The following is a 26,329-nucleotide window of genomic DNA, read 5'->3' on the forward strand; positions in this document are numbered from 1 at the left end:
TTTGCTTGCAGGCAAGATAAAAACAAGTTCAGCTCTCATCTATTCCAATTACACATAATAATTGTAAGAGAACAATTATTCAAAACAGTACTCGTGTGCCAGCTGCCATTTAGAAGACATAACATGAAAAATGACTGTAATTAGAGACATATAAGAAGATCATATAAACTATTTTCAGTAGGCTTACTGGGCGACTATAAAATCAGACTCAATTTGACAGTTTTATAAAATGTAAAAATGAATTACTGTTTTTATTATGGTTTATTATGTTCACCAAGGCTGCATTTGATCAAAATACATAATAAACAGTTTCAAAATATTTTAAAACGTAATTTATTCCTGATGGCAAAGCTGAGTTTTTCAGCAGCCATTATTTAAATCTTCAGTGTCACATGATCCTTCAGAAATCATTTCAATATTCTGATTTGGTGCTCAAGAAACATTTCTTATTTTTATCCTTGTTCGTCAACGGTTGTGCTGTTGCGCTTTAATATTTTTGTGGAAACCGTGATGCAGTTTTTTCAGGTTCAAAAGAACAGCAAGTTCAAAAGAACAGCATTTATTTTAAGTATACTTTGTTTTGTAACAAACAAAGTAAAAGTTTTTACTATCACTTTTGATGAACTGAATGCATACTTACTGAATAAAAGTATTAATTTAATAATAAAAATAACAATCTCCCAAACGTCCTTCATCCTGGCTCAAAAGCGACAGGCCAAAAAATCCATTCTATCCGCTTCAGATCCAATGAAGTGCAACTGTACACAGATGACAACAGACAGTAATAAAGATAACACGCAGTTGTCCCCAACCCCACCCGTCTTCCTCTCCTTATCAACACAATCTTCTTCCACAACAGCTGCAAAAGCAAGACACACAATCTGTAAAACCCAAATAGGAAGTCAATCCATCATCTCTTACACAATACAGCTTACAATCAAATCACACACAGCGTCTATATCCACATAATGCAATTTCGGCAAAAGTCAACTTTTCCTATTTGCCTTTGACGCCTTTAAACCACAGGTGCCTTTTCGGGGGATTTTGAGATGTGTACAGAACCCATTGGCCTGTCATTTGTCAAATAACGCCATAGAAGTAAACTGCCGCCACAATTACAGGTGAAGGGAGCGAAAAAAGTAAGGGTTTCAACCTAGGCAGGAAGGACTTCAGGAGCACTCAGGGGCCGCTCAGTGGACGATTAGCCATGATGATGGTAGGTTGCAGGCCATAAAGAGTATTACAAATCATCCTTTCATGACCCAAGAGCTGTAATTATGGTTTTCCTATTGGTTTTTGGCACTAACGCACAGTGTGAGACTAAGAGGTTCAGACACCAAGGACTGACGCTACACGGCAAAAAAAAATAAAAAATACAAAACAACAGCTGTTAGCCTTTAAAGTATCACCCTAAAAAGGAAGAGGACATGCTACAGCATATTCAAATCAAAGCTTTTGGAGAATAAATATCTAGTGGTGTGAATACATTAGTACGTGTTTGCTAATATTTTCTGGAATTCAATTGTGGTTTAAAGCTTTGAAAATCACTAAGAATAGGCCTAATTGTCTCAGGAAGATATCATTGAGACAGAGCTGCGTTTATGGCACTGGACCAAAATGAGAGACCTTTCAGCTTTGACCTTGTGAATAGCCACAGCGCACACCTGCTTTTATTGAGAGGACACAAATGCACTGGTGGAACAGCTGATAGCTCATTGTGCCAAGCAAACAAAGAGCAAATCTAACTTTGTGGCCAATAAAGTTAAAGAAGCTAGTTGAAATAGTGACCCAGCTTACTAAAAACATGACCGGCAGGTCCTCAACCCGATACAACTGTTATTGCTTAAGTTTATGATCATTTCTAGAGATAATATGTATAATAAACAAATTGGGCTCTAAATTAAATGTATCAAACAAAACAGTAACCTACAGACTGAATGATTTACCTGCTGCAAATACTACACTCCTGATCTCATCAACTCTAAATCTCGGACATTACACATGCTATTAAAATGCACATCCTTTAAGCCCCCCAACTATTGTGTGGTAAAGTCAAAATGACAAGCATTAAGGAGAAACATATGTTCTCATTCCTGTCACTGAATGTTAGCGATACCCTCTGTTCTTGCAGGATTAATGTGAATAGATTACGACACCGTGCTGTAAAACACAGATGTGTCGCATGTCAGTTCCCATTCATCAGTGCGGTCCCCACCCTTTTAGCTGGCATGATGGGAGTATCACATCTCCAAAACATGCATAAGCACATCTGTAGTGATAAGCCATTATTTGGCCATTCTGGGCTCACTGGTTAATAAATGTACTGTACCCACTTGGCTGATTAACAGAAAAGAGTACATTTTGACAAATACCTCCCGACATATATCCTAGACCCTACTTGGATGAATGAATTGCCTTGAAGACCACAGTTTTAGGTAACTTTGCCAGATTGTTCCAAACAATAAAGTCCCAGCCTGTGTTGCATGTGTAGCCTACATAGGTTTCAAATATTGTGAGGCAAAAAGCCACGTGCAGCACAGCAGGCAAACCCCACTGCATGAACTTTCAATCTTCGGTTTATATTTTTAATGTCAAGGTGTGAGATATGCCTCATTACATACACTGTAGTGTAGGTCATTGCTGGGTCAAATTGACTAACTAAACACATTCCCCATAAAAAAGGACAACATAATTGCTGCAAGATGAGGCAGAGGTATATTCTGAGTGCTTTCCAAGTATATGCACAGTTTTTGTTTACTTCTGTATTGTAAACTATTTTGTTAGTGTGGGGAGTCACCACTTCATTTTTTTCAATATAAAAAAAGCAAAACCAGTTGACAACCACCGATCTAGAGAGATTTTCCCCATAAACTGTTGATTTATAATCAATGTTATGAGAATATCGCATTACGGATCTAAAACACAAGCAACACATAAAGTCTGGGATGCTTCATTTGAACTTTTGATAGTGGAAAAGTGGAAAAGGAGAGTTATTATTCTGCTTGACAACTTCGCAAATCCTTTGCATCACCGGTTACCAGATCACAATGCCTCTAAGTTTAATAATAAATCCAGACTCTTTGTACTGATGGGGTACATGAGAAGTGCACAAACACACATTCTCTCTCTCTCACTTACTGACCCTCTCACACACACATACTTTAGCCATCTCTTGATCCCAGGGGCTCCCATTCTCACAAAGTGGGTTAAATACAGCCCATTTAGCTCACAGGATAATGCCGTCTCCACTGCTCCCCTTGAAAAGAGTTTCAAGGGTGGGTTAAAGAAAAATTCAATTCACATCTCTGCATCAACACTTCTCAGACAGAGAAACGAGCCCCCCACTAGAGTCTACTATAAGTGAATCTGTTTATTGACTGGAAAATCTGTGGATTACTGAAACCAACGGAGTTGCTGAGCCAGGACAGGGCTTGAGAACATCCATTTCCACTTTTTTAATTTCTTCTAAATGAATGGTAACACAAAAATAAAAATGTCCAAGCTGCCGTCCACAGAAAAAAGTGGATGGTGCTTATAACCACCTAACTCAAAAAAAATAAAAAGCACCTTAAAAGCATGCAAGTCTGAAAATAATGACAAAATATTTAATCTCTGGCTGAACTATTCCTTTAAGAAAGCACTGGCATTCACCTACAAGAATGCTGCTGCTAACTAAAAGGTTACGCCTTTTCTTCAAACATTTCGTAGATAAAGATTAAATGAAAACACATGACACATTTTATCTGTGTCATGAAAATGAAGGCATTCCATTTGTTTTAAAATATGATTAGCGAATAGTGCCTGTGGGTGTTCGAAGGACTCAGTAAAACATGTTAAGGCAGTTAACATAAATCTAGCATCAGAACTTCCATTTAAAGTCATCATGTCATATCATGTTTAATCCACCCTTTTTAATCTCACCAACAAATTTCCAACTATAAATTATTTCATAATGGATATGCAACACAAAGTTGACGCCATTTTCTGAAGCTAAAATAACTGCTGAGATCATCAATCCAACGAGAAACAGATGAGATCTTTATGTAATAAAGTAATGAGTATTCAAAGAGTCAGAGTTCTTTTGTCCAAAGTCTCAAAGTAAATCAACAAGTGTTACGATACATCGTCGTCAATACATAAATTGATGAACCCATAAATTCATTTTCATTATTGACTAACATACAACAGTTGTGTTTTAAAAGTGCTACTCATATTACATTAGTATATAGAACTATTGTATAAAACCAAAATCAAATTTGCAAGCAACTTAGAAAGCTGGTCTGACTAAAGCACTGCACACAGAGAACAGGTCATGGAGGTTATTTGGTCTCCAGGTTTCCCTGAGCACGAAGAAAGCTTTGTTTTGGGTAAAAGCGTATTGTTATTTGCAACCACAGAGTTCTCAGCAGGACGTTCCTGCCTCCTATCGCTTAGGCATCCATATACAGCAGGTGGGAAGCCTTGTTTGCTGTGATTTTTAATGCAGAATTTCGCTCAGCGATTAAATATCCCGGTGGGGTGTCCTTTTACAGCTGTTCTCCTCCGGCCTGCGGTGCAGCCTCAGGACACGATCAGTCAAAGAGCGACAAATTGATGGCATGACAAAAGAAAAGTCCACCATGAGGCAAGCAAGTAGTCTGCACTCTCACAGTCCCGGCACAAAGTCAGTGAAACTGATCTGTGATCATTTAAAATACACTGCGGCTCTCTCCCAACAACGTAACATTTTATAATAACTTTCATTAATAAAACTGAACTGGAAAATGATATGAAGTTGAATTACATTTGTATATTTTCAAGAAGTACATGATCACATGAATTGAAAGTTTAATAACATTTGTGAGCATTTTGATTTACATTAAATAATGATCTGTTAATCATTATATAACATTTGTTAATGATTTATTAATGAAAGTTATTATAAAGTGTTACCCTCAACAATACAACATCGCTATAAAACAATCAAACAGACATTGACGTGGAGTCGCACAGTGAACACTTGATCTCTTTGTAACCTCCCATAAATCTATAAACCCAACCAGGCAAGCAGACCTTCGTGGTATATATTATTTGAGATGCAACCCTAAAAAATGCAAATGGCACACCCACAAACTTTGATGCAAGTTTGTCCATTATTATCCCTCTATAATGTGATGACAGCAACAGTGATCTCTGTCAATCAAATATTTATAAAGAGGTTCTCGGTTTCGTAGATCTCTCGGTTTCAGACCAGCCTTACATGACAGCTGTACGTTTTCTTAATGAAATGGTCTGCAACTGAAGTCATGGCAGAACGATACACATGGGAAGAGACATAACTTCCGAAACTACTGTATGGTGTAGGCAGATCCCACTGCACCACAGAACTTTAAACAAGTCCAGGATAACGCTCACAAAATGACTGAGAAAGACACCAGATGGAGTAAAAAAAAACTCCAAACCTGTCAAAATATTTTGATAATATGTACACCAGTTAAGTTTGGAAGATAAAAAAAAAAAATAACAACATATTTTAAAAATATAGTAAAAAAAAAAAGTAAATGAAAAGTAAGTTTAAAAAAAATCCATCTGCTAGAGAGATAGATAGATAGATAGATAGATAGATAGATAGATAGATAGATAGATAGATAGATAGATAGATAGATAGATAGATAGATAGATAGATAGATAGATAGATAGATAGATAGATAGATAGATAGAGCAGTCCAGATCATCAGTAAACTAGAGTAGACTAAAAAGTTAACTCATTTTTGTTTCTTCACAAAATGTGTTAGACATGATGTTTTTTATGCGGATCATTTTGCCGTCTTTGATCAAATACTGCAGCACTACAGGTAATGAAGTCTGTATGTATCGTCGACTTTTCAACAAGTCTAAGCACACACATGTGCCAGTGGTCCAGCTCGCATCTGATTGTGCACTCACCTCTCCTCTGCGATGCAGCCGGTGACAGAGCAATGAACACACAGATCAGCCGCTCCAGAAACAGACACCTGCAACGATCACCCACATTCGCTTAGTTTTTTCCCCCCATCTTCATCATTTACACTCTAAAAAGATTCTAAAGTGCATTTGTCACTTATACCTTCTTGCCATTTCAGTTTTTAAAACTGATCCGTTTCCGACAGCTACATGGGATCCTGGTTGGAAGGTGGATGAAAGTTTCCCGCTTTAGAGTGAGAGCCCTGGCGCCGGTGCAACAGCTGATGAGAGTGATCCGAGAGAACACTGATGAACGACACGGAGAGAGAGAGAGGACAGCGGCACACGAACACCTCTGGGTCCTAAAGCCTACCGACACACCCACCTGACCCCTGTGACGCCACGCGCTCTCGATGTCAAGTAGCCTAATGAGACCATGCATTCTTTTTTTTAGCGCAATTTTCCAACGGACAAAATTGCGATTGTTAACTCATGATTTCTGTTCTGTCTGTGCGCACCAATCTTGCACTTCTATCTCCTCCTCAACCAGACCACCTAGAGACTTCGGGTTTTCGGCATTATGTTAAGGAAGGTCTAATCTCGGGAACGCACACACACAAAAAAAAAAAACATAAAAAGATTTACTATCTCTTAGTGTTGTGATCCCATGACGTCAGAAAATTGCGCTAAAATACTCACTGAGTTTTTATTACTTGTTTCGTTTTGTTTTTGAATATTGTCTTGTTTTCTTGTAATAACTTTTTAACTTTTCTCATGACTTTAAAAAAGCAGTTTTTAGCAGAAAGTTGTTTTCTTAAGAACTCAACTTTTTTTTGTTATCTTGATATAGGCCTAACTAACAGTTTTCTTGAGACATCAATAGATGCTTTAGTTTTTTCCTGGTCTAGAGGTAGTACAAACTGAATATATTTTTAAATTGAATATAGCAGCTCCATGGAAGAGCGAACCAAATAAGTTAAAAGTTACAAGTTGAGAAAAAAAAACATACTTGAAAAAATTGTGTTTTTAACAAGTAAATCTAAATTCAAATTAGGGTTGAACAGATTGCAAATTTTGTTTGAAAAAATTACACATTTGGCATCACCAAACGGATTTGCAGAAATAAGGACAAGAATCTTAAACAGTTTCCTAAACATCTCTCCATCCAGAATTGGTCAACCAAGGGGACAGTCCTGCTGCAAACTCACGCCATTGGTTGAGTCAATGTTGCAGAGCAATGTTTTGATAACCTACAGTAAATGGCTTAGACTGTCTCTGCATGTTAAACTTGAATAGGAGACCATATTTTCACATGGGAAATTTAAGCTTTGTTTGTACTGAGGAAAGTTTGAACTGCCATTTAGAAAAAGGGTCATCAAAAGAGAGACAAATCTGATCCTGTCTCTGACTGGGAACAATTCTGAATGTGTACAGAGTTCTTCCTATGCTTTCAGCCCTAATTTGTCTTTCCGATGAACTTGTCACCAGCGCTCTTGAGCGAAGCATGACCTGGAGTGCAGTTTTTAGTGCAGGGTTACATGGCGGACTTGTGCAATGCAAAGGATAAGGTGAAGTCCATTGTGAGCAGAGTGCTTCTCACACATAAAAGTTAATCACTCCTCAAATATGTCTGTCACTCTCTGGTATGCTGTCAGTTAGAATGGACTCATAAAATCAGAAACCAGATAAGATGTGTCCAATGAGCTCACGACATGACAATTCTTCAGATTCTTACCGATCGCAAATGCTCATTCATGACCACTTTGGGCAAACATGCTTCTAGAGATAGTATAATATCAAACAAAGACCCTTTTAGAGTGATCACAAAATATTTCCGTTGTTTTTTTTTTTAGTTGAACCCAGAGCGCACATTCTTTACAACAAATGTGAGGTAAAAGAATGTGTCGCCCAATCAGATTTATTGCAGCAGGGTGAAGTGGGTCAATGAGAGTGCAGCTTTTGTTTTCCCAGTCAGGTCAGCTTTCTTGGGAACAGTGGGTCAATAAGAAAGGAAGTGGGAACAGACACACACACACACACCTATGACTTCAGGAACACCCACTTGCACACACAAGGCCACCTCATCAAAGCATCTCCAGCATGTTCTCATTACGAGCACTCTGCACCATGAGTAACCTCTCACTGCGGAGGATGGGGAGGATCGCAGAGGAGTGTGATGCTAGCGGACTTCAGTCACTGCCTCTGGAGCCAACGCTGTGATCAGAAGCTTGTGGGCTGCTGTTGAAACACGTTCACAGCCCTGGTGAGCTTTGCATTCCTATAAAAGCAAAGAATGCATAAGGATAAATGTAAATACACATAGGAAAATGTTGAACATTAAGCATCTCATCACCATTATCATCTGTGCTATATTGCTTTAAACATTTAATTGAAATAATTAGGACACTGAAATGCACTTTAAATAGTAAAAGGACAAAAATGCACATGATAATATGTGTGTTGTGAGATAACTGTGAACGCATTAAAGTTGAATGTTACAGTTTGAATTTGTGATCTCACACAGTATAGTATTTTTTTCTATTTTCAATGAATTTTTGGTAACACTTTACTTAAAGCCTTTAAGTATAATGCATTATATATTGTGTACGTTTGTGTACTAACGTATGTTTTAAAGCATTATATTTCAAAAATATTTGTAACCAAAGTTAAAATACATTATAAAATGTGCACATTCCTTGTTACATCTGAAATTAGTTGTTTGTCATGAGTTTTAATGTATTATACTTAATAAAGATGTTACAATAAATGTGGTTATGATTATTCATGGGATCATACAAAGCATTATAGGGTTCATTACAAGGCATAGTTAAAGCATGCATTATACATAAAGACTTTAAGTAAGATGCTACTGATTTCTGCACTCTATTTTGAACTTTCAGATATTGTGTTTGAAGGTAGCCTGGGAAAACCCAGACAACTTCCGGCAAATTTAGATTTGCTCTGCAAGTAGTCTGGCAAAGAGCTCATTCAAGCCCATTTCTAATCCGTCGAAATCGCGGCACCAATCAGAAACGTTGAGGCGGGCTTTACATGATTACGATCGCTCTGATTGGTTTTAGGTCTATCCAATTGCGCCCAGAGGCATTTGAGCGACGTCCGTTGGTGAAGCGCAACTTTTAAATGCATTATTATATTCAAATTGCAAACACGTGAGGACAGTCTCCATGAAAGACCCACTGGCAGATGAACGTGCTACTACATTTCTCTCCGAAACGGTAGGAAATTAAATTAGATTTAATAGAGGATTTTAACTGTGACAAGATGATTGACAGGGCAGTTTACGTGACAGGACGCACGCGACAGATCCGTCCGATAAAGATGACGAAGTAGTCTGTCCCAAAGCTTGCCTACTTTTTTTGCTACACATTCAAAAGTAAATACCTTTTCTTCACAAAAAGAGTACATACTTTTATGGCGTAGTGTAACTTAGGGGACGCAGCATATGGCTATACACGATGACGACCGCTCTATCCAATTGCGCCCAGAGGCATTTGAGCGACGTCCGTTGGTGACGCCCCTTTGGAAATGCCTTTGGAAATGAGTTATTAATGAAGCTTTGTCAGACCATAACTCAGTTACTACTGAGAATGGTCTGGTTTTAACCAGGCTAGTTTGAAGGCTATTTATTTGGAAAACATCATCATGGCAGATACTGGGCAAACATTGAATGGGGGCCATTGCTGTCAAGCTCCAAAGTAATTATTAGAGAATTATAATAAAAGTATTCCATATGTGCACAATAAGTCTTTTGATAGATTTGAGTGGCAAACAGGCCAAAATGTAAGTAATCATTCACAGAAAATTATTCCCTCCACTGCAGCTCTAAAATCATATTACGGTGCCTTGAAATGCTGGAAAATATGGCATATGGAAAAGAGCAGCCAGGACAGTCTTCACATTTTCACCATTTGTGTTCCATAGAAGAAAGTTGTATTCTTTTAATAAATGCAAGACCATCTGGATTTCATAGTGTGTTTTCTGTAAATAGAAAAACATGCTTTCTACGTCAGGAACATGTTAGTAGACTCATTTTGATTTCAGGAATGACTTTAGATCTAGAAAAGAAAAAAAAATGAACAACAGATTTTTGGCAGCAAACATTAAGGAAAGCAGATTTGCTTCACAGATGGAAGAATCCAGGTAAACAACGTTCAAAGAGCAAAGGCCTGTAAGTTTAGTTTAAATAAATAAAAAGGTTAGTAATCTAATCAACGGAGCTGGTAAGATCAGAATTGCACAAATACACCACTAGATTAGCCTTTCACCAGACACAACACATAAACACTTAGAGCCAAGACAGCATTTTTTCACAATTATCAGTCATTTCGCAGTTCACTAGCTGAGAAGAAAAGCAGTTCTTTCCCAGCCTGGGCATTAGTGGCAAACTTCATGGGAAAATAGTACAAAATAATAATTAAAAAAAACCTGTGTGCATCTTGGTTATACACCTGGAATACATTTTTCTATTAAGGGCATGTCTCAAGAAAATCATGTTGTATAATTTAATTATGAGTGCACTTCTTTTTTACTTTTACCTCCATTCGACTTTTTATGCACGTGTGTGATTACAACAATAAACAACTTATGAGAAGAACTCAATAAAAATGGTCAAATTAAAGCAAATTCTAAACAACTTTCATTTGGTTTTCAATGTTGAAGGATCATGTATCAAGAGAGGAGATCAACAAAAAACAAACTATCTCAACTTAAATGAGCTACACAACACACAGGCCTAAATGTGTTTCCAGACTAAATAAAAGGAACTTCACACACTCAAATAGGGCATAAATGTGATTACAGCAAACTATTGTGCATCAAAGACCAAACAGGATCTTCTAAGATAATTTGTTCCACTTGTCCAATAGTTGTTGAGACAACAACTGCCACATTGCAGTTGATTTCTGCCTGACTGAATGTCTCTTTTGCTCAAAAAAGTGCTTCATTGTGCTCATCCATGTCCTCCAGCTAGCTCCTATCATTTCCCTCTTGATTTATAATGTGCTGCTGTTGTGCTGAAATAATCTGCAGTTCTGTTTCATATAGAGCCTTTGAATCCATTCTATTTGTGAACGTCAATCAAACACTGCTCTGTTTGGAGATGAATGTGTCTGGTCTAGTTGTGGATTTTTTTTCTGTCAAGAGTGGATTTCATATTTTAACTTTTAGAATAGTGATTCAAATTCCACTAATATGACATTGGAGCTGATGACTGATCTGTGTAGGCTGCTTTATTCTCAAGGAATTCGGATCGGTGGTGTTTTTCCACAGTTAGGACTTGACGCAGAACAATGGGCCAAATTGTTTGAAAGCTGCTTTTTTTGTTCGACATAACTTTTAGCAATGTGTGTTCATGTAGTATTGGCAGAAAATCCCTCAGGACAATGTTCAGAATGTTCAGAATTTTGATTTTATTTTAGATGAATTAAACTGATCAAATGTGACAGAAAATACTTTTTTTGTAACTATGTAAATTTCAATTAACGCTGTTCTTCTGAACTGTCCATTCATCAAAGAATCCTGAAAAAATGTATCAGTTTTCACAAAAAATATTAAGCAGCACAACTGTTTTCAACATTGATAACAATAAGAAATGTTTCTTGAGCAACAAATCAGCATATTAGAATGATTTCTGAAGGATCATGTGACACTGAAGAATGGAGCAATGATCCTGAAAATTTAACTTTGCATCACAGGAATTAAACACATTTTTAAAATATATTAAAGTAGAAAACAGATCATTTAAATTGTAATAATATTTCACAATATTACTGTTCTACTGTATTTTTGATTTTTGGCTGTATTTAATAGCCTTTTGGCTAATTCTGGCTTTTTTAACCATGTTTGTTCATGTGTTTTATGAAATTGCACTGTCCCCTTTTAAATAAACCAATAAATCAAATCAAAAATCAATAAAATCAAGTAAATGCAACCTTGCTGAGAATAAGAAACTTTCAAAAGGTGTACATTCAGCCAGGCATTATCGCATAATAAACCTGATGCAAAGCTATGGTACATTATTTCATCTTATTACACAAGTACTTCCCAAATAAATGAATAAATGGAGATGAAGTACGAATATGAGTTGAAGTTATATGAAAAGAAAGAGACGGCGGAGTGATATGAGAGACTAGCACAGCTTCATATGAAGTCAGTTGGCTGGGATTGTGGTCCATTAAACGAATGGTAATTTCACAAAATAATCAATTAAAATACTGACCAATCAGAATTGAAAAGAGAGCAGTGTAATTAGTCTTCAAATATTTCTCTCTGCATTTTTAGTACATTTATATCTGCATGAGAATTTTGTGTCTCAAACTATGGATCTAGGCCACACTTTTAGCTATTTGGGTGAGGCAATGGCTAACAATGTCACGCATGAAAGAATCCTGTTATCTGATTATGGAATCTGGACGAGGGGCCTCTTGCCCCAGGTTGGGTAAGGTGTATAAATCTAGTAGCTGCTAGAAGCTCAGATGAGATAAGCACAAATACAGCTTCCCGCTGTTTATTGTGTGACAAAGGTCTCCAAAAACTCTCTCATTAACTTGACTCTTTTTGGGTATTAACATAATGCCAAAGATTCTGAAACAAGAACTACATTGTGCCTCAAGAACAAGATTGTGCAGGTGTTATTATTATTAAATTATGTGTAAATGAATTAATAATTATACATTTAGAAATAAACTTGAGTTTGGCTTTCACAATCCCACCTTCTGTTTGGTTTCGTTCTTCTCTCTGATTAAATATAGAAAGATGACAGAAAATAAAGACCTATAGGCTATTTATCAATTAACACCACCTGCTCTTCAGCTATTGTCACTAACCAGGAAAAACACCAAGTATTTAGCAAGCACAACGTCAGATCATTTACAGCCAAAAAGAGCCTATTTTATGTTTAATATATAGTGAGATTTTGGGACAAATTTAACTTTGGTTAGGGCAACTCAGCACAACGCCACTGTAATAGCAACAAAGCAATTGAATGTCATGTCGGTTTTTACTTGAGGGCCGACCTGACATTACTTGGGAGTATTTATTACTTGTCACTTTATCATATCATGCCAATGGGTAGCTGAAAAGAATCGCAAACCATTTTCAGAGTGAGCAACAACACTAAAAACGGAAAACGCTTGTGAGGCACAAAACTAGAACTCAAAAGAGAAATAGAGAATTATTGTGATTTCAACAAAAAATTCAACAGAAAACAGGACAAAAGATCAAGTACACTCTCGATGGAAGCACCTGATTGGAATCTGCATAATTCGGTTCCAGGTGCTCCTGCTGACTGCCTTGTTCACACATGTAGGCCAGCATACCTTCAGCTACCACCCTGTATACCTCAACTCTTGTGCCTGGAGGCAAGTAGTTAGTGCTGTCCAGGTCTCACAAGGCCATCAACATTCCTGACACCTTCCATTGAGGTCATTTTCCATCTCTGAGGGTGGAAGCCATTGGCACCTAGACTAAAAACAAATAAGTCAAGTTAAGTCACATTTATTCATATAACGATTATTCTTAAAATACAATACAGATTGTTTCAAAGCAGCTTTAAAGTGATAAACAGGAAAATAATGATCAATTATGCAAGCAGAATTCAATTCTGCTGCAGTAAAGCAGCTCTAAAAAGACAGTAATGTCATTGTTCAGCTGAAGTTCGTGGAAAGATCAACAATTTTGAAATTAGTTCAATTCAGCTATAAACAGCTCTGCAGAAAACAGTGATGTCATCATCCAGCTCAGTTCAGCTCTCATCCAATAGATAGATAGATAGATAGATAGATAGATAGATAGATAGATAGATAGATAGATCAACAACCAACAGTGAAATTAGAATAAAATGAAAGAATAGAAGTCAATGCAAGTATGCAAGGACTTCAAGTCTGACAAGTATGCATAGATTCTCTGATTCTTTGTCACCACACAGTGGTTGCCGAAAGAATTGCAGGAATATCAATTCTTCATTTGTGAACAAACTGGCCTACTTTATCCACAGTGCATTAAAGCATTAGACTTTATTCAGATTAAACAGTCTGTGCTTTAATTGTGAACATGTTTAAACAAATAAGGCAGACAGTTCGTAATGAGTCAGCTCAGTCAGACAACCTTCCAGCTGAAATGTTTCCTGGCAAACACACACACACACACGCACGCACGCACGCACGCACGCACACACACACACACACACACACACACACACACACACACACACACACAGACATACACACACACACACACACACACACAGACATACACACACACACACACACACACAAAACAAGCAAGTAGAGACAGTGTACTACAGACCTTTAGCATCCAGGCAGCATTCTAAACAACCTTGTGTGAATTAATTCGTAGCCATTTCCAGGACCATGAACTTGTCTGATATAAATGCATCACCTGCCGGTTTTCTTTCAACACAGCAGAAGAACAGGATTAATTTTAGAATTTACAGAGGCAGTAATATTAAATGATAGCGTGGCTCTGCTGTAAATCAGTGAGGTTGTATAGGAATAGACTTGCCAGGCTCAATTTTAAATCATGAGGAAAAAGTGAGGTTGATGTAGGAAAAACAAATAGCTTTGCACCTATGGAAACTGAGAGGTCACGCCAGGTTTCCGTCACTCTGACTTAGTGATACACAGGTAAACACTGTCACGTCAGGAGACAGGCCGTATGTTTTGTTAACTCACCATTGTCTGAAATGCATAAACCAACTGAAGTGACAGCAAAAGAAACAACCACATTAACAGACCTTCTCAGAGAGAGAAGAGATCTCCGCGATGAACAATGTAAAAGTCAGACCTGTTCACCTGTAACACAGAAGTGCAAAGAATGAGAGAGACATGCATAGTTTCACAAATAATCATACAGTTTCTTGGTATTCTGACATCCCTTGAGAATCCTCTGCTAAAGATGTGCTGCCATACACATTCATCATTCATGTCCATTCATGTTTCAGGAGGCAATCTGAGAAAGTATTTGAAGCCTGGGGAAACTATCTGTGCTTTAGGTTCAGTAGTTTTTCAGCTTATTCCAGCCCATGAAACTTAAAAAGAGTCTAAAATCAGATCATTTACTCCAATTAAAACCAGCCCACTGCATATTGTGTCATTTCATACCGGGGCAAACAATACTTTTAGAAAAGAAACACTTCACATATTCATTTAATTTCTACACTAACACATTTTTGTGATTATTTAAGCCAATGGCATTTACACCACATTAAAAAAATATTTATTCTTCAATAATGTTTTCGAATAAAATGGCTGACTTATTTTATTACTATTTGATATACTAATATTTGATATAATAATATTTTCACAATTTTTGATACAATGAAAAAGTAATCATACTTATGTTCATAAGTAATATTTATCTTGATATCTTTATTTTTCTTTGTTTTTGTCTTGTTCTTCAATAACACTGTGGTTTCCAAAGTACACTAACTTGGGGGGAGGGGGGGGGCACACAAAAGACACACATGTGTGCATGTATATATATATGTAAGTGTGTGTGTGTGTGTGTGTGTGTGTGTGTGTGTGTGTGTGTGTGTGTGTGTGTGTGTGTGTGTGTGTGTGTGTGTGTGTGTGTGTGTGTGTGTGTGTGTGTGTGTGTGTGTGTCACGAGCCAGAGCACCCGAGGACTGGGGTGATGAGTTTCATTTATTCAATGAAAATAAAAGCTCCCAGTCCAAAAACAGTGGTTCTTCCAAACAAACTAGCAGAATATTGTCCAGACAATTCTCATGGTCCACAAAGGATTCAGGTACCGGGTGGGATAGGGTGGGAACCGACAAGTCTCCATAAAAATCCATCAGCCAGTCCTTACGTTTCGTTCCCTCGATCCCTGGTATTATGAACTCACACCCCTAGTCAGATTCACACTGAGACTCCACTTTTTGGACGATGGCAAGATCTGGCCTCTTATCCTCGGGCTCTGCTCATTCGTCATGGCCGGTGGTTTTGCTCGATCTGCAGGGGGCTCTCGTGACTTCTCCACGGTCGTTTGGGTCGAATTTTGCTCTGGGTCTGGCTGGGTTCCGAATCGGGACGTGATATATATATATATATATATATATATATATATATATATATATATATATATATATATATATATATATATATATGCTCAATAATGTATATAAATGTCCAGTATTCATGGGTAATTGTTTACTGCCATTCCCTCTTTGGGGGAGCTCAGATTTAAACCATTTACAACATTGTGAGTTGAAATGTTTTACACTTTTTGACATTTCTTTATCTCTGTGTGTGCCTCTATCTATTATATGCTTGGTTACCACAGATAAACCAATGTTTTTTAAGAAAAGGAGATATCACTTGTCGGACCAGTGGCCACCTTTGTAAACAAATGGCTAGAAATACATTTGGATAGTTCTGGCAGGCAAGCAGCCAAGATCTTACAACATGTCTGAGCCAGTCAGAAGAAAGACGCTTATAAAGCAATGACGACACTTTCCTAAATTAGACTACCTCTACTCAGATACACATGAACTTTGTGACAATTTCAGCTCAGTTTGATAACCAGCAAACAGATTACTCTGATAATTATGGGAAAGAAACATCATAGGCAGATTCATATTTTATTATTTTGGTAGAATCATGAGGTAAAATGAAAAGGTTTCAGACAAAATTGTTTAAAAACGGCATCTAAAATAAGATAACTGGATAATGACAGCTGTTATCCCGCCAGCAGAGGGAGGGAGCAAGCCATTTTGTGCTCTCCAGATTTGCACTTTCAGATTCGCTTTATGTAACTTACAGCAACGTATATATGAACTGTGTGTCAACTGAAGGTTTTAGGTAACAGTCACTGTCCTCCAACAGAGCTGCACCATCAGTTTTGGGTTCGGGTTCTACGCGCAACACAAATGCTCCAGATATAAAAGCTGCTGTTAGTTAATGAAGATTTGACGGATTCGATTGGACTCTTGTCATATCAATAATAATCAGACTTTTCACTTTCATGGACATCGCCATTTTTTATTTGACTTTGGTCACTGTTGCTGTGGTTACTGGTAATAGAATATGGGCTTGACTTGTTGTTTGAACGGGACATTTCCAGACTCATACCTGTAAGCAAATGCATTTGTTGGTTACACTTTATTTTAAGGTGTCATTGTTACAGTGTAATTATATATTGAAGTACTGAGTAATATTAAGTAACTACATGTACTTACTAAAGGGTTAGGGTAGGATTAGGATTTGGTTGAGGGTTAGTTGAATGTAATTATGCATAATTTACTGTTATTACTATTATGGTAAGTAAATGTAACATACGTAACACGGACACTGTAAAATAGTGTTACCCATGTTTTCTTCAAAAAAACAGACCACATATTCATGTCTAAAGAATGAGAATGTCTTACTCTTTCCCCCTCATACACCTACATTTTGCAGCAAATCATATTACTATACGGTATTAGCTTTTACCCAAACTTCCGGTTTTGAACGAACATGCTCTTTCACTGGGTCTTTATCAGCAAACCATAAATATTAACAGACTCTCAGTGTTGTTTTTACAATTATTCCTTTAGCAGAGTCCTTATTGCAACATGGGTTCAACACAAAGAAACGATGCACTTGCTAATATCTTCTTTAGCAGCTAGGGGAATTTAGAAGTTTTGAAAAACAGGACCGCTAATCCCTGCAGGTTTTCACAAAGTGGCTTGAACAAACCGTTTCATTGCCAGGATGCTGGTTTCAGGGTTCAGGGTAAGATCAGATTACTTCCAATGGCTGAAATCAGAGGAGACAGCATTGAGCCTGTGAGACGTGAGACTCTAAACAGCTGAGGGGTCACTGCTCTCTGTGTTCACCCTCACACATTCATAAGCCTTATCACACGTGCACGCAGCACCCCTCTGGATCTTTGCTTTGAACGCTTCGTTTTTAGATGTTTTCCGCAGAGGCATTTCACAGTTGCTGAGCTTAATTAAGGACACTTTGCTGTACCTTCTCTGACAATGAAATGCATAATGCATTTCAAAATAACACCATCGGCTATGTCAGTAGTGTCAGATCACAGCTGACAGCAGACACAACGCCATTTACATCATATGTTGTTGTCGTTGTTTTTAAACAGAGTACGTGTGATCGGCATACTTGTATAAATCATTTGCAGGGCTACATATCTACTAAGGCTGATGACAGATCCCATAAAATTATGACCATTACCAGGAATCCTCTACGGTTTCTGAATGCCTTCAGGTGACTACGCTGACACTGCTGCCATAAACAAAAGGTTCTGAACATTCTACTAAATGCTGAAAGTTTTCAGGAGGTCAGAAGGCTGCTGCCCTTCTTCTTAGATTTTATTGCAAGGTCTCAAGTAAGTCAAGCAATCTGCCCAGGACGAGCAATCCAACCTATCTTTAGCCACTGCGAGCAAGTGAATGGAGAGCCTGACTTATCTTCACTGCTGTCATCGAGGCTGCCAGTATTTTTAGGGGACAGCAGCAGCTGCAAAAGCATTTAACAGTCTTCTACGAACAATAACACTAGGGGTGTCTCAGGACTAAACGCCACAGAGATCGTGGGACTGCTGGAGTGTTCAAAGGAAAGCTGTCTGTTAAAGCTAAAACCTTCTTAAAAGGGGCACTTAAAAGCCTTGGCAAAATGGGCAGGTGACACTGACTAGATGTTAATGAGGAGAACATACCGCAGCAAACTTACCGAAGTGGAAAAGGATTATTCTGTAACAAAAAAAAAAACTTAAAAAAAAACTAGAGCTGGAAGTGAGGGCCAGTGAAGCAGGAGAAGCTGGTTGCCGCGGAATGTATATTGACATTTGTCTCTGAGGACTGAAGAGAGGTAGGATGTTAATGTCACAAAGTGCAGTTTCCCTGAGGTCAAAGGTCAGTCTAATTAAATTAGGAGCACAAACAGGAGGTTACTCTCCTTTTAAAGTCCTAGGGGAAATTCCTGATCTAGATTGTTGATGTTATACATTTAAACCTTTAACAGCTGGAGATACCTGTAATAAGAGTACCTGCTTTTCCTTTCTTTTTGATATGTGTTCTTCAATGTTGATTACATTGTGGAACATCTGAACACCTGTTTTCTTAAGAAAATATACAGTATGCAGTATACTAATAGAATTAGTGTTTAAAGCTCTTCAATTAAAGGGAGATTCTTATAAGGTAGTTTGGTTTCACTTTATTTTGATGGTCCCTTTAACACATTCTGTTGACTATAAGTAATGTTGCACCTACATGTGTACTAACTCTCATTAGAGTGTTAGTAAAGTATTGGTAGACTGGTAGGGTTAGAATAAGTTGATATGTAGTTGCAAAGTTACTTATAGTCAGTAGAATGTCTGTTGGAGGACCATCACAATAAAGTGTTATCAGAAATTAAGCAGACTAATACTCTAATGGGAGTTAGCTGGCATGCAATGTTACTTATAGTCAACATAATGTTCAAAAGGGACCATCAAAATAAAGTGTTACCAGTAGTTTATGTGTTACATATATCATGTTTTGTTGTCTTGTTTGTAGCGTAGCAAACTTATAAGTGTAGCATGATGAATAACTAGCAGATGTTTAAGGTTCTGAGGAGGATACTTATAACCAGATCGTTTTCCTGAAGTTAGTTGTGCGTCATAGATTCCCAAGACAAGCGATTCATGCGCTATGCCATCCTAAAACAGATAAACCAGCCCTAGCGAATAAACATCTCCCTGTTCACCCCAGAGGCCAAACTTGCAGCATGATTGAAACTGAGAAGCCACACATTAAAAAAAAATCAATCATGAGGGCATATTAAACCAACATGGTCTGGATTACTTCATATGCAGCAGATATTTTCAGAGGAAGATATCACTTAATAGTACAGAGCAAGTGTTTCTTTCCTGAAACGAATGACAAACAAACTAATTTTGACAATGACATTTAACAGCTAAATTCGTAACTGCATTTGCTAAAAGGGGCGTGAGAGGCATAGCATATTTTGACTGAGAGGTCCCCATGGGGTGTGTCCTGCTTGAGTGTGTGAGACCTGTGTTGTATGTGCACGCATGTTCTGTGGTGTGCTTTGTGATACCTGACACATGCCCTCTCGCAGGTCTTTATTTAGGGCAGACTATATAAAGCACTTTCCCATTGAAATACAGCACCAGCTGTGTTAGTTATGTGTTGTGGCCGCTGTTGCAATAGGGCCAAAAGACAGTACACCTCTAGCGCTCTTCTCACACAAGGCATAATTTCTAAGAAAGTTCTGGGCATCAAGTACTCTAGTGTAATAGTATCCTTGCTCTCGGGGGAGAGCCCACACTATCAAATCGCACTAGTGCACATACCAACACCCAAACTCAACAATTAGTTTTTAATCAGTCTGTATACTTCAGTAGATTGTTGAAGATTTGAGAAATAGCTAATGCAGTCTTCCAAATTATTGGGACATGAAAAGTTTGGTTATTAATTTTTCTCTTTTTATGAGAAGATATGAGAGAAAAAATACTGTTAACAGACAATTATTGCTATGACAGGTCAAGTCAGGTGTTCCTTGTTGAAAGTTTTAACCAACAGTGAACTATATTACTTTTGTAAATGATGGCAAAAAGTAAATTAATTCAATTGTAATTTTGCTTTAAAAATATAATAATTATGACCTTTATATAATATCAAACAACTTATATTTACCTGTAATGAGTTGACGTTGGAAGAGGTGTGTCCACGATCACGATGGTAAGAAGCAACTCTGCATTAACAGAGCAGTAAAATTAATTCTATTTCAATAAAATGAATTTGTTATATACAACAGAGCTTAACATACAGTAAAAGTTTGATTTAGACAAGTAATTTATTAGATACAAAGCTTCCCAGGAGCAGTTTAAGGCAGCATTATACAATTAACAAACTAACATGAAAATTGCTGAAATACAAGTTCTGCAGATTTACTAAATTAATTACATCAAATGATTTTATGTTTGACTGACTATTTAGGTATTGGTGGCCTCAGGGATTAAAGTGAAAAAAATTCTTCTGACTGAAATTTTTTTTTTAGGCCAAGTCATATTCCTTTAACTTTTTAAATAGTCGAGACCAATAGCGTTTTAAGGGGAGACGTTTTAAACCGCTTTAATATTGCCAGTAGGCGTATTTTAAAAGCTATATATATATATATATATATATATATATATATATATATATATGCAAATTATAACACGTTTACACAAAATTTGTTAACACACAAGTAAGTTACTTTTCCCCTTTACTTAACATAAATTGTAAGAATATGACTAATAGTAAAGACTAGTACTAATAAATACAGTGCTATGCATAAGTTTAGACACCCATGCTAAAGTTGACTAAAAAGAGGAATAAAAAATCATCTTTTGGAAACTGAACTTAAAGGTATAGCGGAGGATCTTTCCGAATTTTAGATAAGTCCCGCCCTCTCCACTTTTTGAAAAGTTTGATTGATTCACCAGAATGATTGACAATTAGGAGGACCAATAGTATAGGGTATCCACCCGGAAGTAAAAAGATCCTCCGCTATACCTTTAATGCCTTAATTAAAAAAATTAGGAAAAATCCAACCTTTAAGGACACCAATTTTCTTTGTGAATGAATAATGTATCGTAAATAAATAAATGTTCTTCCTTAAAATACAGGGTGCATAAGTTTGGACACCCCTATGTTAAATTCCCATAGAGGCAGGCAGATTTTTATTTTTAAGTATTTTTTTTATTTTTTTTTTTAGGATACTATGAATCCTGATAAAGTTCCCTTGGCTTTTGGAATTAAAATAGCCCCACATCATCACATAGCCTTCACCACACCTAGAGATACTTTCCATAAGATCATCTCTCAATGCAAATCAAACCAGCTATTAGGCTAACTGAAATACAACCATGCCAATCTATGGTGAAGGCTATGTGATGATGTGGGGCTATTTTAATTCCAAAGGCCAAGGGAACTTTATCAGGATGCATAGTATCCTGGATCCATGAAGTAACTGGCCTTTAAAATTAAAAATCTGCCTGCCTCTATGGGAATTTAACATAGGGGTGTCCAAACTTAAGCACCCTGTATTTTAAGGAAGAACATTTATTTATTTACGATACATTATTTATTCACAAAGAAAATTGGTGTCCTTTAAGGTTGGATTTTTCCTAATTTTTCAAATTAAGGCATTAAGTTCAGTTTCCAAAAGATGATTTTTTATTCCTCTTTTTAGTCAACTGTAGTATGGGTGTCTAAACTTATGCATAGCACTGTAAACATTAGGCCTAGGCTAAAGCTATTAAATAGCAGTCCCAAACTAGTTTTTGTTAATACAATGTTGGTATGAGCCACTACAGTCATTTAAAAATATAAAAAATAACACAAAGAAAAATAGTGGCATTTTGGGGTTATTTGGAAACGACAGTTACCATGGTGAATACACAATATTAACAATAACTGTTAATGAAACATGGAAATGGTGAATAGAATGAGAATCATACCTGCATTACTTTTATTTCGTGTAATTTACAACGTAACGGCGTTGCATGCTCGTAGTTTCTTTTGCACTTGATCAGTGAAGCAATACAGCGCGCGCCGCTGAATTTGCGCGTGCAATTGAGTGTGCGCTACGAGAACAGGATATAACGACTGACAGGACAAGAAAGTCCGTTTTTCTGAGGTGAAAAACTTTATTTCAGCGTACACTTATGTCACTGCCTGCCTGGTAGTTCCTATTGTGCTGGGTTTTCTGAAGTAGTCATGATTCGCCTCTCTTAACATAACATGCTCTAAACACGCACGCAGTGTGGAAAAGGAGGAGCGGAGGCGCGGGGAGCAAGGATCACAGCGCAAATTTGAACTATATCGATGTGATATGGTCTAATTCCATATCGCATTTAAAAAATATATCGATATATTTTTTATATCGATATCGCCCAGCTCTACCTGCATTATAAGTGTGTCACTGAAATATAGTTCTACCTCAGCGCTCAGCTGTAGCCTGACATGCACTTTCCGTGAGCGGTAATTGAAAACCCGGAGTGGACTATGAGCGAAGTGATTACAGAGTGCTTAGAGTGGAGAGAGGAACGTGCTTTTGCTCCACTCCAGGCTTTGATCACATCCCCCTCAGCAGGGTGAATACACCTCGTCTTTCCTTAATTTAAGACCTATTCAAACTAAAATTAAGACATTTATTACACTATTTGAGAAATGAAAGCCTATTTACGGCCTTAAAATTATGAAAAGTGAATTTAAGACTTTAAGGACAGACTGGAACCCGCAATGACGGAAATCCGTCATGGACTTGCTGCAATTAACGGAAATCCGTCGTAGCGACGGAGAACTTTAATCCCTGCCTGGCCTCTAGACAGGGCTGGACTGGTAATCTGGCATACCGGGTGCCCGGTGGGCCGACGTGCTTTTTGGGCCGATAAATCTCATACTTTTTTTTTTTTTTCTTTTAACGGCCCATAAAACTTGTACATCGGCGGCCCATTCGTTTTGTTTTGTTTAATTGACGGCGCTGGGTTAGTGCCGGTGTAATGCATTGGTAAAAAAAAAGTAAGCGTTAGTTTTTTTTCCCACTGACAGACCGGCCCATGAAACCCGTAGATCAGCGGCCCATTGGTTGTTTTCTTGATTGATTTCTTGACACTGGGCTGGCCCAATCACATCTTTAAACACCTCCCCCTTTGGGCTTTGAGTGAGCGTGCAGTGTCAATTGTGTATCTGTCAAAATAGTCTGAGAGATGGAGAAGAAACGCAATGAATGTACAGAGAAATAGCGTGAAAAATAGATAAAGGCCCTTCAAGCAGACGCTGTAAAATGTGTCAAAATATATGTTTTCCGCAGCAGCAGGACCTTAATCAGCTCCAGTGGCTGATGAGGAGGATCAGGAGAGAGATGAGAAAGTGTAGAGTCCGCGGTTAGCAGAACTACTCAAAACACTTTGGCTATGAGTGTAGGAACCCATACCCAGTTACGCATTATTTCCACATCTGCATTGTTGACGATTACAGAAATTTACTAGAACTTTAATGAGACGTGTTTTTATCCATGTTTTCCGCCAAAATAAAAGCTTGATGCAGTTTCCGTCAAAATAAAAGATCATTTGCTTATCTCTTTCAAGTTTAGAAATTAGTACAAAACTAATTATGAAAGTTTTCTTTATTTTTCAGTGCATTTTTTTTGCAATATATGGCTATTACTGTCATTGCATTAATATTATAACTATTATTATGTAGTAGTGTAATATAGACAGACACTGTTACTAAAAGAGGTATGATTTTTTTTTTGTTTAATTTGCACACTTAATATGGGTTGGAGCTTTTTAATTTTGAACTCTCAAACTGCACCAGATTAATGAATTTAACATTAAAATGCACAAAATTTTCTTAGGGGGGGCATGCCCCGAACCTCCCTAGAGGGACAGAGGTCCACCCACCACAGTTTTACCAAGATCCTGTGGGAAACACTGGTATTGCTATGCCAATGCAGCTGATAGCTTGTTTTTTGGATGCATCACTGTGGAGTATAGTTCAGTTGTATTAATAAATTACAATTTTGTACTTATTTCATCTGTTAACTCGTTCCTACTCACTCATTACATGGCATTAGTGGTTTTAATGAATAGGAGTTGAACAAAAACATATTCAAGGGCGTGCAAAGATGGGTGGTGTTTATGGTCATATGTAGTGGGCCAGTCTGGGCCAAAATGCCAGGGCCGATTTTCTGTCCCAGTCCAGCCCTGCCTCTAGACTGTTGTTATTCGATAAGACTGTATTTACCAGGGTTTAGTGGAATTCAAATGTAAAAATTCACTACATCTAACTACATCTACATGTCTAAGGCCTATAAACTTCACATTTTAATGCTTTTAAAATAGTCTTACACAAATTTAAAACAAGTTAAAAAATTCATTATAATTGCTCTTCATTATATTCAAATTCAATACAGTTTGCTACCTCAATTCAAATTCAGGATCTGAACTGGAATTTTGAATGGTGCACAACCCTGGTATTTACATATACATAGTATTCTATACATGTATGAAATGGCTGGTTATCATCAAATCATATATTAAGTGTATTTTTTTGTGTGTTATGATTTAGAGTCTTACTTTATAAACGGCTGGACAACAAAATTCTTTTAGAGTAATAAAGAGACTGAATGCCTGTAGCCTGTCCCTCTGAGTGGAGGTTGGCAAGTGAGCAGGGATGGATGTGTTTGGTGGAGCGCCACGGTTCCTGGCCTACCCTCGTCCTGTGGTTGTACAGAGTGGCACAGATGCCGTTCTGAAATGCCAGATCAGTGGGGATCCCAGACCAGCAGTTATATGGGAGAGAAACAATGAGAAGATTCACCCAGAGGGCAGATACCGGGTGTTTGAGGATGGCAATGTCTACAACCTTATCATAACTTCTGTGACAATGGAGGACAGTGGACAATACATCTGTAAGGCCAAGAACTGCATTGGAGAGACGTACGCAGCAGCCACTTTGAAAGTAGAAGGCGAAGCACAGGAGATGGAATTTCGGGAGGAAAACAAGCCGCGCTTCCTCATCAAGCCCCTTTCGACTAGGGTTGGACGAGGAGAGGATGCAATGTTCTCCTGTAAGCTATGGGGAAACCCTCGACCAGAAGTGATGTGGGAGAAGGATGGCAAGAAGTTGAATGAGATCTTTGAGAGCACACATTTCACCATCAGTTATCAGGATGGAGGGTGGTTCCAGCTAAAGATTTTCAAAACAAGAGCACCAGACGGAGGGGTGTACACGTGTAAGGCCAGGAATGAATTTGGAGAGAGTCTGGCAGGGGCTGTGCTGTTGGTGGATGCAGGACCAGGACACGAAGATGAAGGGAACCGTAATGGATACACTAATGGCCACTGGAAAGCACATCAGGGAAAACAGAGAAGTGGTAGGCAAGTTGCAACAAGGCTGAAAAATGACCCACTACCAAACTCAGCCAAAGTGAAAATGTTTGCAGTGACAGAAGGGAAACATGCAAAGTTTCGTTGCTATGTAACTGGGAAGCCAAAACCAGAAATATTATGGAGGAAAGATGGGAGACTTATCTTGTCTGGGAGACGGTATCTCCTGTATGAAGACAGAGAGGGTTACTTCACACTTAAAGTTCTCTACTGCAAACAACAGGACAATGGAGTTTATGTCTGTTCTGCTTCAAACACTGCAGGCCAAACCCTGAGTGCTGTACACCTTATTGTCAAAGGTAAGAGTCACCTCATTTGGAATACGATAAATACAGTACAAAACAAATTCAATACAATTTTATGGTTTTACCAACTGATCTATAACATTATACAGTATATATTAGTTTGGCATACACTTTAAATGGCCTGTACAATTAATAAGCCAGTTGCCAACTGTTGTGTCAAGCATTTGGTTCCTTAATCA

General features: G+C 37.7%; 2 protein-coding genes across 16 annotated transcripts in view; one reads left to right on the forward strand and one right to left on the reverse strand.

The window, feature by feature from the left end:
• Positions 1 to 6,227, reverse strand: part of col18a1a (collagen type XVIII alpha 1 chain a) — a 79,810-nt gene extending 73,583 nt beyond the window's left edge. The window contains exons 1-2 of one of the 2 annotated variants that reach the window (XM_081369567.1): positions 6,086 to 6,227; positions 5,926 to 5,993 (exon numbers count right to left, since the gene is read on the reverse strand). In XM_081369567.1, coding sequence (XP_081225693.1) covers positions 5,926 to 5,993; positions 6,086 to 6,096 — 79 coding nt within the window. In that variant the 5' untranslated portion in view covers positions 6,097 to 6,227. The remainder of the gene's footprint in view (positions 1 to 5,925; positions 5,994 to 6,085) is intronic. The other variant, XM_081369566.1, reaches the window with a different exon arrangement.
• Positions 6,228 to 18,455: 12,228 nt separating this feature from the next.
• Positions 18,456 to 26,329, forward strand: part of obsl1b (obscurin like cytoskeletal adaptor 1b) — a 33,762-nt gene continuing 25,888 nt past the window's right edge. For 10 of the 14 annotated variants that reach the window (XM_081368112.1, XM_081368123.1, XM_081368120.1 and 7 more), the window contains exons 1-2: positions 18,456 to 18,773; positions 25,025 to 26,144. In XM_081368112.1, coding sequence (XP_081224238.1) covers positions 25,130 to 26,144 — 1,015 coding nt within the window. In that variant the 5' untranslated portion in view covers positions 18,456 to 18,773; positions 25,025 to 25,129. Of the gene's footprint in view, positions 18,818 to 25,024; positions 26,145 to 26,329 lie in introns of all 14 variants that reach the window. The other 4 variants (XM_081368114.1, XM_081368116.1, XM_081368117.1 and 1 more) reach the window with 2 other exon arrangements.

Source organism: Scardinius erythrophthalmus, assembly GCF_964197995.2.
Source record: "Scardinius erythrophthalmus genome assembly, chromosome: 6".
Taxonomy (NCBI): domain Eukaryota; kingdom Metazoa; phylum Chordata; class Actinopteri; order Cypriniformes; family Leuciscidae; genus Scardinius; species Scardinius erythrophthalmus.